Raw genomic sequence first — 13,983 nt, 5'->3', positions numbered from 1 at the left:
TATGTGCATGGGTCCTTTCAAAAGTTGTTTCTCCACTTATATTTTTATAACCTCCATATTTCCATGCACATGTGAACATTAAAAACAGCTCAACATAATTGTTCCCTAGATTGCAAGAAATAGCAAAACAATTCTATAAAAATGTCATGTAGGTCAACAAAAAAATGTTGTCACACAAATGTGATGTATATAAATATATATTTTATAAAAACAATGTTCCATTATCTCTGAAAATGCATGTGTACATCAATAATACATGTTCATGTATTTTTTTTAAAAGTTGCTCACATATGTCATACAACTGAGCGTGCAAAACAAATATGTGAATAGAAGGGGAAAAGGCCAATGGAAAACTCAGAGAGAGAAAATAGAGCATATGAAAATAATTCAAAATTAGTTTCACCCTTTTCAAAGTATAATAATAATAATAGTAATATAATAATAATAATAATAATAATAATAATAATAATAATAATAATAATAATAATAATAATAATAATAATAATAATAATAATAATAAAGAACGATGTGTTTCTCCGATATTTTGGTCCGTCCACCTACCCTAAGCTGCCCATAAAGTTGAAGTAAATTACCCGCCATGCCAACTGTAAGTGAAAAAAATACTCTTCATTAATTGTTTTTCTGATTTTTTTTCCACTTGTCATTAAAATTGTCTCTAAATTTGAAGTACATTACCCATCATGCCACCCGTAAGTGAAGAAAAAACTTCGTTAATTGTTTCTCTTTTTTTCCGTCTTCGGTACCGGACCTAAAGTTTAAGTAAACTAATCACCCCACCACTCGTAAAAGTGAAAAAAGAGTGTTCCTCCGAATCAATCGTATGTCATGCGGCTCTCCGGTTTTTCATCCATTGTGAGACTAATATTTTCTTTTATTCGTATACACGCATCAAGGATGTACTAAAAAAAATGTGCATCAAGGATCAAGTCCAACATCGATCCATTGTGAGCATGTTAGAATGCACGTGTCTTACGATGGCATGCGCATTGTTTGGTGCATAAAAATTCAAATACGTGTATATACATGAAGTGCAAATATTTGAAACTTAATTTGAAGACCACGATTTTATTATCCCATTGCAACGCACAGGCCCTTTTGCTAGTATATATATAAAACATGTTTCATGATCTCGGGAAATTTTCATGTCGATCACATATGTTTATACATTTTCTAAAAAGTCATTTACATATTCATAAAAATCTAAATGCAAAACACAATATGTGAAAAGAAATGGAAAAATGGTAAATGAAAATCTAAGTAATAAAAATATCGCATATGAAAAGTAGTCAAATTGTTTTCTCCGTTTACAAAAAGGTAAATGAATTATATATACTCCCTCCATTTTTATTTACTCCGCATATTAGCTTTGGTCAAAGTCAAGCTTCATAAACTTTGACAACGTTTATAGACAAAAATATTAACATATACAATAACATATCAATACCATTTGATTCATTATTGAATGTACTTTCACATGACATAGATTTGTTATGGTAAATGTTTATATTCTTTTCTATAGATTTGGTCAAACTTTACAAAGTTTAACTTCAATAAAATCTAATATGCAGAGTAAATAGAAAAGGAGGGAGTAATATGTTGTTAAACATGTTCCATGATTACTGATTTTTTATGCATTATTTAAAAATCATTCACATGTGTCAAATTGCACATGCAATAAATATATGTAAAAGAAATGAATAAACAAAGAAATAAAAATTATAGCATATGCAATTAATTCAAAAATAGTTTCACCATTTATATTAAAAACACTATTAAAATGTGAATGAAAAACAGAACTAAAATTTTAAGAAAAAAGTATACTAAAAATAGAATAGAATAAAATAAGAAGTGAAAAAGAGAAAAAAGTAAATACTAAAAGAAAAGAGAGAGAAAAGAAAAGAATAAAAGATCTTTTAAAAAGAAAAGAAATCAAAGGAACGAAATATATAGATATGTACCTAGGATCAAACTTATGATGCAAACTAACCAATCAACCGTACCTTCATTCGCATCTTCGTGCCTCTTATTGGGATGTCCCATGGGTAGAGAGGGTGTAGGAAAGTTGGAGTTATGTCTCACAAGAGGTGAAATGTAGGGTTTTTCTCCGACATACCTACCTCCCTTACATCTTCTCAGCTGGGGCTAGGTGAAAACCCGAAAATTTATATATTTATATAAGCATGGTTAAGAGAGGCATTAAACACCGGCCCTGATCCAGGAGATGATGCAAAAAGCTGAGCATATTGATTATTTTCTTATTTTCCTACATATTTTATCAACTACTCATGCGAGAGATTATTATAAGGATAGCATCCCTCCAAATGATATAAGATAATTGTTACTATAGTTACTTTATTTCTCAAGTGAAGAAGTAATTGGTGAATAAAACATAAGTACACGAATGAGTAATGACCCCATTATATGTATTGGCATGCAATTAATTACTTTAATAATAATTAAAGTCAATGAATGATAATCTTATATAATGGTTTGAAAAAAAGGTTTACTATGAACAGTAAAATTGTGTACTTATGATTAACATAAAAAAATGAGAACAATGTGCACTAACCACATTTGTTGGCATATTGTGAGGTAATATTTTGTTGTTTTTTCCTTTAGAAATTATGGTCATGCTGTTGTTTTTATTTTTTGAATCAACGACATAGTCTTGCAACTCGATGGACGAGAACAACTCCTAGAGATATGCCCCAAACTCTAAGGGCGTCAACAAGGAGACTGCGCTTCAAATAGCAAAGTCGGTTGCTAGTTAGAGTGTCATCCTAGATCATTAGAATTTGATTGGCGCGACTCATAAAAACATTTGGCACCGATGTCATGAAGCTAGTCTCAAGAAGCCATGGATCTTTCCAAAAAAATGGTGACTCCATTCCCAATGATGAACTTGATTGATGCCTCAAAGAAAGATCTCGTATGCTATCAGTTAGACGGTCCAGGATCATGCCATGGTTTTGGAAGGGTCCATTCAGTTTTACCACACATGAAGGGGCAACGCTTTGCTTTGAAACTGGTTGATTAGGTATTTGGTGGCAGTATCGTTGCCAAACCGAGGGAAGGCGGGTTGCTACTTCAAAATTTTCTTTTCAAAATATAGAGGTAGATCCAAGATAATCATCTCAAAGGAGGGCATGGATGATAGCACAAATATCATCAAAGATCCACCTCCCTACTAGTGAAGCGTGCTTAGGCTTCCAATGCCGAGAGGTTGTAATCTTATCTGAAAGAGGTTGGTGGTCCACACGTGTAAGTCACTTGTTCAACAAGGGCATACCAAAGTAAGTGCATGGAATGAGCTTAACTAGCAACCTAAAATGTTCTAGATTATAGAAATGTTTTCATCTTCACATGCAATGGGTAAGATGTTGCTTTTGGATATCCTTGATTTTTATGATAATGGCCCCACCAAAGAGATCGAAAATACTTTCATCGCTTGTAACGCATTCTCACTAAGGTCTAAGGAAGATCGTAACGTCACCGGCATAGATGGAATCTCCACATCTCGTATGTTTTCTGACAATGCTTTGGAGGAATTGCATTTGTTGTGCTTTCCAAAAATGGGATGTTAAGACATGCATCACTAGCACAAAGGGAAGCGGCGACAAGGGCGCCCTATCGCAAGTATCGAATACAGGAGATGGGCACAATAATGTTTCCATTGCCCACGGTCCATATTGTTTGACTAGCAAGCATGGTGCATATTCAACCACCATTTGGACTATGTTAGTTTGCTTCCATCACGTCCAGCAAGAATCAAAAGCCTTCGAGATTTCAAGTTTTGAACAAGATGCTTGACATTGTGTTGACATTTGAAGGGTCTCACAATTGCCTATACTAGACCAGGGCATGGACAGCCCGACCCTACGACCCGGCCCGAGAAACCTGGGTTGAGTCGGGCTGAGCTTGTCGTTCAGGTCGGGCTCGGGCGTTGTTTTGCAACTCAGAAGGTAGTTTGGGCTGGGCTTGGGCTTCTATATTTTGGACCAGGCTTTCGGGCTTCGGGGCGGGCTTGCATGTGTGTACACTAGAAAACTATGTCCAGGCCGGGCTTTGAGGCTTCGGGTTTGATTTTGGGCCGGGCTCGAGCTTGAAAATAGAGGTGTATTTTGGGCTTCGGGTTGGGCTCTGGATTGAGAAAGGAAGGTCGGGCTTTTAGAAGCCCGGCCATGGCCAATGTTTGCGCGGGTTTAGCCTAGACATAGATGACATTGTTGTGTATGTACCGCTCCTTGGTAAAGGTATGACAAGGAGCCACATGGAAAGTATCTAGTGCACCCAATCATTTGGTATGTATTCTCAAGCCAGGCTTGTTCCATGAGGCTTATCCAGCGGATGTTTTTTATTTGCATTCACGCCTTTTAGAAAGAGCCGCTAAATCAATATCTCTTTTATGCGAAGGAAGTATTTAGAAGTACCCTATTTACAAATGTTGAAAAATTCTAAAACTCAACTATGTTGTAGAAGTAGCAAGAATCTATCATATCACAAATTTTCAATTGCAAATTCAAAACATGGCAGGAGAAACAAAAATGACAAATTCATTGATGATAAAGAAAATGGGCCAAATTGAACGCCTAGTTCGCATTCTATACGATTCACATTGTGATTTGTCTTTTTATATAGATAACTATTTTGCATTTGGGTCTAAATTTTATACCAAGGTACATATGTATTGTATTTGCATCCTCATATGATATTATATTTTTTAGTGCTTCTAAAGTTTTTGTGATCGGGTGCACCAATAACACCAAATACTCCGTCGCAAAAAAAAAGATAACACCAAATGTTATGCACCATATGCTTTCCCAGGAGCCACAATCTCTGCAATGCAACAATTGGGTCTATCTACACCTAAGTCAACCGAGGAAAACTTACTGATTAGTCAGTGGGTCTATCCATCTATTCTAAGAGGATCTCCTATGCAAATTTGGAGATGTAAAAAGATTCATTTTAAAAACGTGTTTTTTGCATCTTAAAAAAAGTGCCAACTCCAACAGAAGATGTATATTGGAGATGTAAAATAGCAACTTCAATAGAAGATGCAAATGGAGATGTAAAACTATACTTCAACTACGGGAGTATCTGTTTTCATTTAAGAGGTGGGAGTGAGATAAACAATACAGTACCACAGCAGCCCACCGCAGCTTGGAGAAATGTTTGTGCATGCATGGTGGCAGAATGTACTTCCCCACGCCTAAGCATTGAATGGAGCAGTAGTGCGCTGCCGTTCCTCGTGATCATGATGAAGAACAGGTCTAATCAGGGTCAGTTCCTTGCTCTGTCTCAAATAGGTTGGGCAGGCAAACACGAATAGCAACGCACACAAGTACACTGACAGGACGGATTGGGTGCCTGTGCCCGTCAAAGCTTCTGCACTGGCAGAGTGGCAGGCTGGCCAAATTCACTGTTTTAACCCTTTTTCGTTAGTTTAGCACCATTTGACCCTATATGCAAAAGTTTTTCGGATCTGACCCTTTTCCTACCGCCATTGTCTATGACGATAGAGTAACACACCCTACCGCCAAGGCCTTTGGCGGTAGGACTTACCTGCACCGTCACTTTCATTTTTTGCAGAAAGGACCCTACCACCGCAGTCGATGGCGGTAGGACGTGTAACCCTATCGCCATAGCCTATGGTGGTAGGGTCCTTTTTGCAAAAAAAATGAATCTTTTATTGCATGCGTGCCCTTATTATAATTACATGCATGCCCCTACCGTCAAAGACCATGACGGTAGGGTCCTTTTCATACCGAACGGGCGTGACGGTGTAAGTAAGTCCTACCGCCAAAGGCCTTGGCGGTAGGTTGTGCTACCCTACCGCCAAAGACAATGACCGTAAAAAAAGGGTCAGATCCGGAAAAAAAGTTGCACATAAGGTTAAATCGTGCTTAAGTTAAGGAAAAGGATCAAAACAGTGAATTTGGCCTGGCAGGGCAACACTTGCCTCCTCGACACCGTCCATTGGCTGTTCCGGTAGGCAAGAGCCATGGCCAGAAGCATGCAACGTCGAACGCAGACGTTCTGTTGGCTTTCTGATGCTTTTTGCAAGGCGAAAAGGTCGAGTATCTTGCTCGTCTTCGGGACCGTGCGAAATCTACGGGATCTAGCAGCAGATCTGCTGCGGTGGCACTAGGCAGCAGCATAGTTTCCGGTAGAGCAGCTTTTCCGTGGCCAGCCGGTGCAGCCAGTGCTGGCTCCCGAGGTCGAATATTCATGATGCATGCGCGGCGCGTATGCAGGACAAGATCAGTTGTTGCTGCAGCCGCCAAGGCTTTGCCTCTATTGTCACGACGTATTAAATCACAATGGTGATTCTAAAAAACAAAAATTAATCACATAGGTCAGAAAAGTATAAGTGTATTTCAGGGAAATTCGTGTAAAACAGTTTTCATTGCGTAAAAAAGTTTTTTCCTTCTTCTCAAGAGCATGCAAATTGCACGTCTTATGGGAGGCAAAGGGTAAAATGCAAGAAAGATAGACAGCTCCCACCATGCCCCCGATGAGTAGCAAATCTAACACCAACTCCATTTCAACCGCAAAACGCCTGAACTAAAAAGGTCTACAACACCGCGTCTCAACCAAAGTCGATCACTTCTGAAGAGCAACAACTTTAAAAGAACTACATTTGTCGACGCGCCAATCACTCTTGAGCGCCTAGAAGAGTTGGCAGGTGGGTGGCGAGACTCGGATAGCATCGAGGAAGCCATCATCTTTGATTCACCAGCGACGGCGTGCATAACGCCCTTGAAGAACAATCCAGCACAGCCATGTGACCAAAGAAATGCAAAATGACCTCCAAGCCATGTCTCCAGAAAAGATGCTCCCAACAAAGGAACGACATCGAGGACGTCATCGCTGATCTAAGTATGAACCTAGACTTTCGCCCAAAGACAACAAACCGAGTGAGAGAGCAAGGTGCCGGCACACCACAACGACGCCTCCAAGGAGGGGAGCGTCGTCGCCGCTAGCATCAAGCGGACCATGTATGACTTTCGTTCGTATTGTCACACACCTACATCCCAACCCACCAGAAAGAGGCAACACCGCCCAAGATGGTTCACTCCGCCTCCGCTGCAACACCTCAATGTAGCAGCCACCTCGTCATGCAGTCATGCTACACCATCACCTCCGTCAATATGGCCGACACCACTACATCGAGCCCACCACAATCGCTAGCACCACCACAATGCCCACTAGCAGCCGAGCCATGGCGCCACCACGCCTAACAACAGCCATGGTCGAGCGCCGCCACCAAGATGCGGCAAGGATGGACCAGAGGCTCGGGCTGTAGCCGCTGTCGAGGCGGCACCACCAGATGTGGGTCACCCCACCACCATCGTCGTCGAGCAGGGATGCTGTTGGATCATCACTGCGCTGCCAAGAGCACCGGTAGATAGATCCAAGCCAACGCCGAGGGGAGGGGAGAGGGAAGTCGCGCTGGGGAGACGCCTTCCCTCCCCCCCCCCTCCCCAGCTGTAGGCACTGCTTGAGCTTTGCCCAGTGGCCCACAATCCACGGTAGCGGCAAGGAAGGAAGGCGAGGATGGGGCTGGCGACGCGGGGGTCGGGGATTTTTACCCTTGTGTTGCCTGTGTAAAACAGTTACATCCTCAATTAAAAGCGCCAAAAAGAATACGGGGGCGGGGGTCCTGGTGCCACACAGTGGCTCCTCCCTCGTGATGATTACAAACTAGAAAATGTGCAACCTTGTCTTGCTTCCCTAGGACAGTCATCAAATTTAAGGTGACGGTGGCGTGTCTTCGGCTGACTTCACTGCTTGTAGTTGTCGCTAAGTGACCTACGGATCTGGATGTAATTTTTATTATTTCTGGTATTCGTTGTACTGTCATGATTAGAGATGAATAGATCAAAAAATTTCCTGCAGAAAAAAAAAACAATGGCAAAACCCCTACACAAGAAAAGTACATTCTTCATAGATAGCTGCCACACGAGCGATCTTGACAAAAAAAAAACTCACACTTGATTACGAGCGCATGCCCATTTAGTAAATTTTGATGACTACGCAAGTACTCCCTCCGTCCCAAAATTCTTGTCTTAGATTTGTCTAAATACGGATGTATCAAGTCATGTTTTAGTATTAGGTACATCCGTATCTAGACAAATACTATAAGACAAGAATTTTGGGACGGAGGGAGTAGTTTGCAGTTTTCAGTATATGACTTCTACTCCCTCTCCTAAATATTTATCTTTTTAGAGATTTCAATGGACTACCACGTACGAATGTATATAGACATATTTTAGAGTATAGATTCACTCATTTTGCTTCGTATGTAGTCACTTGTTGAATCTCTAGAAAGACAAATATTTAGGAACGAAGGGGGTATTTCTCTTTTGTTGTGACCACGCACAGACTATTTCTGTTTTTTTTTCTAATATCCTCCTGCACATGTTTGTACTGCATTGCGTTGCTGCATGTTTTATACTGCAATACTCCCTCCGTTCCTAAATATTTATCTTTTTAGAGATTTCAAATGATTACCACATACGGATGTATATAGACATATTTTAGAGTGTAGATTCATCCATTTTGCTTTGTATGTAGTCATTTATTGAAATCTCTAGAAAGACAAATATTTAAGAACGGAGGGAGTACATTGCATTGCATCCTTTTGCACCGAGCTGCGTTTTACAGGGCGTACCCAAATTAATAAACTATCAGTAAATGTTTACTGGGAAGCCTAAATTCATCACATTAGATCAGTTTAGTCGAAAAATTTGCAGAAGACGTAAATTAGCACCCTACATATTTGGCATCAGACCTAGGCACCTAGCACACTGCAAGTGTTGATTTCCTATGAATTAGGCCCAGTACCGCCGACTATGCCACTTCAGTTGCCACGCATGCCCTACATCACACGTGGATTACTTGTCAGCGAATGGCCAGGAGCGGTATTTAACTGTTTGTTTCCCCAAGCTGCCACATGAGCGATTTTGACACTCATTGCTATTAACATTTACATGCGGCACATAGAATATTTTGTTTACAAAGTTTTGGATCTGAAACCCCACAAGTGATCCTAGAAGGACAAAGAAGCAGACTGGGTTGCATTGGCAGGATAATGCAACTGTTTAAGCAATCTTGTATTGCTGTCAAGTATAGCAAATCCCTTTTCTCATAAAAGAAGTATAGCAAATCCCATATGCTAGCTCAGTGAAACCCTCTGGTTTTATGTGCTATTTACTCACGTTAGGGATGGGCATCTGCTAAGCTGGATTCTACCCAGTAGCTCTAGAGAACTTGGATCGGATAAACAGTTGTATCGACCAAGTAGTTCCACCCGAAGTTATCTCATTTTCCCGCAAACTAAGGTCACTTCCACACTATATCACCCAAAAACTTCAGAGCAGGAACTCCTCTAATTTCCATGTCCACGAGAGGTGCTTGCATTATGTTCAACCCCATCAACTCTGGATCACTCTTTATCATATCCAAAGCACGTGCTTGATCCTGCATGAAACAAAATGCATAAGCTGCCCTTGCACATTGGTGGTTTCTACAAGCAGATCATTAGGTGAAGATCCAAATTATTAGTAGTGTCAATTGTCTATTGTACCTTTCTTTTTATAGCACAAAATTTACAGTCTGATGATGAAGGTGGTAGAACTTGGTTAACAATGAGTCTCCTTACAGGAACACTTTCCTTTTGCAAGGAAGAATGTAATCTTGCTGATTCACTGATTGCCATGACCTGAAAATGGCAAAAAAGGGTAACTATTATTACTGAGACATATAAATACAGAAAGGGCTGCGCAGGTGAGGAGAAAATGTACCGTTGGAATCGTCACGATTATAAATTCAGTCGATTCTGTGTCACGGAAAAGCTCTCGCACCTTGACCATCCTTTCTCTGAGTTGCTCCAATTTGTTCGCCTTGAGAGGGAGAATAATGAGTTCAAAGTTTTAAACACCAACCTGGTGAAGAAACAATACATTCCAGTTTAACAGAGGAACTGAACAAGAATCTTACTGCATCCTGCTGTTGAACTTCTTGTCCAAATACTGATTTAATAGCTGATGTTGCTGAAGCAATCTTGCTCCTAAGCTGGATGGCAGGAAAAGTTAAATTAGTATGAAAAACATCAGCTAGATGGAATATAGCTATTTGTCACGGGATTTAAAGAACTTCAAGTGAAATACTTGTTAAAGTTCCAAAGGAACTGGATGGAATAGACAAAACAATATACGAATACTTAATATTCATGTTATTTGGACATATGAAGCAGGTGAAGGGGAAATTTCTGAGGCCTGGTAACCATAACTGACAAAATGCTAGATGTCACTTAACACTGTAAAACAATTGAAACATAGTACTGAACAGATGAATATTTAAGACCTAATTTCAGAAGTTAACATAAAGGCACAATGCAAAGTTGCACAAACAAGCACAAATGAGCAAAGGGTACAGCAGCAGCAATGCATTGGCTTCTACTATTGTTTATCCAGCAGAATAACAGAAGAGATAATGGCAAACAATTTTGGTGATACAAAATAAGTTGACTTCAGCCATTTAATATGCGGTCTGGGCCTTGCATCTTAACATGATAGCACATCACACTAAAGACAATAGTACCTTCAAAATCTTCCCAATGGATGCATCAAGGAAGTCCGGCAAAGATAATAACCGGAGTGTATGGCCCTGTCAATAGGTGAGGCAAATCATAATGTGATTGTCAAGAGTCAACTTTGAATTCACAGAGATATGGTCATTACCGTAGGAGCAGTGTCAAATACAATGCGGCTAAACATGCTATACTCCGGTGCTTCGAGGAATTGTATAACCTGAGGTGGCATGTGAATAGGAAATCACAAGCTAGAGCTAGAAGAAACAAGTGAAGTAGGGAGACTATAAGCCCGGAGCCATCTCTTTTTACCTTTGAAATTGCTATTGCCTCATCCAATCCTGGTGGTGGTGTGTCCAATAACTCGCCCAGTTTTAACTCCCCAAGCTGTATTTAACAAAGAATAAAGATGATAATTATAAAACAGATGCTGGACAGAGCAATTCAGGCTAATAACAATCAAGAGAACACCTACGACTGAACGTAATGGACATGGAATGATGTATTGTTAGCAAAAGTAGCCAGAAATATTGCCATGTACCTGATCAGCAAGAATCCCTAGGCCCATGCCATCCATGAAATCTTTTACCCCGGTCCCTCCATTCTTTTGGTTTATTGTCCGGAACTCTTCACGAGACTTCTCAGGATTTATCTGTGCCAGAATCGCAAAATGCAACATTCAAGCCATGCAATTCTAGATTCTAGGCCAAGTGATATACACGATTAAATCAGTCCTCCACTACTTGTAAATCCACAAAACTTAACCCTTGCGATCCCTGAATCTTTTCCCAAATTTAACAGTTGAGTTTTCCATGATATTAAAATTGAAATGGTTTTAATGAATTAGTCCTGTTAGCACTGCATCAATAAAAGAAGATACCACATATGCAAACTTTTCAAGGGAAATCACTGATAGAAGTTGGCTGAATTATTAGAGTATACTTGAACTATTGGCACAACACAAAACAGTAGCACTCCAATGTAGTAGCATTTATTAATTATTAGCATAGGGGTGTCAGATAGACTGTCTTCGGCGCTGTTGACATACCAATGTAACTCACCTCAAGTGCAAACAATGGCGAATCAGTACCTTCGACAGGCGCGAGAGCCCCACCAGTCAAATCCTGAAACACGCAGGCAGGGGCAATGTTACAAATACATCAGGAATACAAGCCCAGAGCAAACTCACTGGAAGAGCTGGAGGCTGGTGGGTGACCTGTGCAAATGAATCGCTCAGGGAGTGCGCGGGGTCGGTGGAGACGACGAGGGTGGGGTGGCCGCTGTTGGCGAAGCGCACGGCCAGCGACGCCGCGCAGCTCGTCTTCCCGACGCCTCCCTTCCCGCCGAGCATGTAGTACCGCCGCGTCGTGCGGGCCACCATCTCCTCGAACCCCAGCTCCTGGGCCCCCTCCTTCGCGGACGGGGCGGCCTCCGCCGCGGCCGAGGCGCGCAGGCGCAGCGGCGCGTAGCGGAGGGGGCGCCTTAACGGGAGGCGCGCGGAGCGGGCGGCGCCCGCGGGCGCCGCCAGGGAGAGGCGGTGCGCCGTGGCGTGGAGGTGCGGGGAGGCGGTCGCGAGCATCGTGGATGAGGGGGATGGGTTCGCCAGTTCGGGTTTCCCTTCTCCGCTTCTGATTGATTTCTGGCGAGTGAGGACGACGAGGCCGGTCTGTCGCACCAGCGCGGGGGAGCACGGTGCCACCGTCCGCCACGCCGCCTCCGCCCGCGAGGCAGCCCAACTTAGTCCGTCCTGTTTGCGCTTGCTTCACGTCTTCAACGAGTCAGCCCATCTAAACCGAACCATGCGGCCTAGGCCGGGAAGAGTGGTATTGGCGCAAAGAGCAACGAAATCACTAAGAGGTAACCCTAGAGCCCCTCTCAGCTACCTGGTTGCGATAAGTGACGCATTGCTTGTCAGAACCTAGGAATTTACTTTTTCTAGATTTCTTGTTTATTTAACATGTTTTATCTCTTAAGGCACGCGTCCAATCGTGAACTGTTTTCATCACTGGATTTCTCGCGTCCAGATTATTGAAACTAGATCCCATCTTAAGAGGTTTCGACAAAAAAATTTCATGAAAAAAAAGGAAAAAACCGAGCCGAAAGCATGATCTTTTCCCACTTTTTTTTCCTTTCGATTGTGCCTCTCGCGAATGCAAGACTGTGCTTCTTGCGAAAGAAGAAACACGTGTGTGTGTTTTCACATTCCGTGAGGCACATCTCTGCCTCTCGCGGAGGCAAACATGTGTCTTCACGAGAAACAAATGTGTGCCACTCGCGGAAGAAAAAGAAAGGCGTCTTTTTCCTTTTCGAGAGGTGTATCTCCTGAAAGCAAAATTGTGCCTCCACGAGAAGCAAATCTATGCCTCTCATGAAAGAAAAAAAAACAGTTTTTTCTCTATTTTTCAAGAGGCACAGTTGTGCCTCTCGTGGAAGCAAACCTATGCCTCCACGAGAAGCAAATTGTTGTCTCTCGCGAAAGAAAAAACCTAAACCGATAGCCTAAGGCACATGCATTTTAGTTCCTAGCCGTAATCGGACTTAATGCATCTGTTTTGCATGATTGGTCTTCCTTGTTGTCCAATCAATCATGATTGAAGGACTCATTGATCTTGTTTTTGAGTTGGTGCTACTTTTCGGGAAGTTCCCTCAAGTGACCAGTCACTCCTCGTCGACCTTGTTTTCAGTGGAAACACGTTTCTTTCCTTTTCGAGAGGCACATCTGTGCTCTCGCGGAAGCAAACTTGTGCCTCAACGAGAAACAAATTTGTCTCTCACGAAGAAACAAATGCATTTTTGTTTTGCTTTTTTTCGTATTTGTTTTGTCCAAAACCTAAGGAAAACCGGGCAAAAAACAGAAAAAAACAGGAAAAACCATCTAAAACCTGAAAAACGCGTATAGAAAAATAAAAAACAATATCCCGAGAGAGCGCCAGCACACGACGCCTGATGGCGGTTGAGAGCGCGCGAAGTGACCCTTGAGGGGCTCCCGCGAGGGGTATCCCCCAGTTAGTTTCCCCTGGCTCCCTCCAAAGCGGGGAGGGGGGGTCTATACCCCTCGCTTGGGAGCTCCTATTCTTTAACCTAGGCGGCGGTCAAAACACAATCGTGCACCCCTTCCCTTTTGGGCCCGTACATGTGCGGCGAGCTCGCCCCTGTTGTTTTTCCTTCGTTTTTGTTCTATTTTTTCTTCATTAGAAAAGGTTCAGGATTTCAAACAGACATTGAATTTAAAAATATTCATGAATTTAAAAATGTTCTCATATTTTAAAAATGTTCGCCAAATCGAAGGATGTCCATGATTTTGAAACAGTGTTTGTGACTTCAAACATTGTTTCCTAATAAGGAAGAATGTTCAATTTTTTTAAAAA

The 13,983-nt window shown here is 41.8% G+C and overlaps 1 protein-coding gene across 1 annotated transcript; it reads right to left on the bottom strand.

The window, feature by feature from the left end:
* Positions 1-8,956: 8,956 nt before the first annotated feature.
* On the bottom strand, positions 8,957-12,194 carry LOC119324183 (ATPase GET3B-like). Its single transcript, XM_037597947.1, has 10 exons — positions 11,832-12,194; positions 11,677-11,739; positions 11,157-11,267; positions 10,928-11,002; positions 10,767-10,835; positions 10,627-10,692; positions 10,024-10,098; positions 9,828-9,926; positions 9,611-9,745; positions 8,957-9,504 (listed from the first exon to the last, which is right to left on the bottom strand). Exons 1-10 carry the CDS (start codon positions 12,192-12,194, stop codon positions 9,367-9,369), a joined length of 1,194 nt encoding a protein of 397 aa, XP_037453844.1. The 3' UTR covers positions 8,957-9,366.
* Positions 12,195-13,983: the final 1,789 nt, after the last annotated feature.

Source organism: Triticum dicoccoides, chromosome 6B (genome assembly GCF_002162155.2).
Source record: "Triticum dicoccoides isolate Atlit2015 ecotype Zavitan chromosome 6B, WEW_v2.0, whole genome shotgun sequence".
Lineage (NCBI taxonomy): Eukaryota > Viridiplantae > Streptophyta > Magnoliopsida > Poales > Poaceae > Triticum > Triticum dicoccoides.
The sequence above is the reverse complement of the archived record's forward strand: the minus strand, read 5'-3'. Positions and strand labels throughout refer to the sequence as shown.

Coding starts and splice junctions, on each gene's coding strand:
- LOC119324183 (XM_037597947.1), bottom strand. CDS start 12,194: ATGCTCGCGACCGCCTCCCCGCACCTCCACGCCACGGCGCACCGCCTC. Junction 11,268..11,676: donor CGCCATTGTTTGCACTTGAG/GTGAGTTACATT, acceptor ATTCTGGCACAG/ATAAATCCTGAGAAGTCTCG. Junction 9,746..9,827: donor TAATCGTGACGATTCCAACG/GTACATTTTCTC, acceptor TGCCATTTTCAG/GTCATGGCAATCAGTGAATC.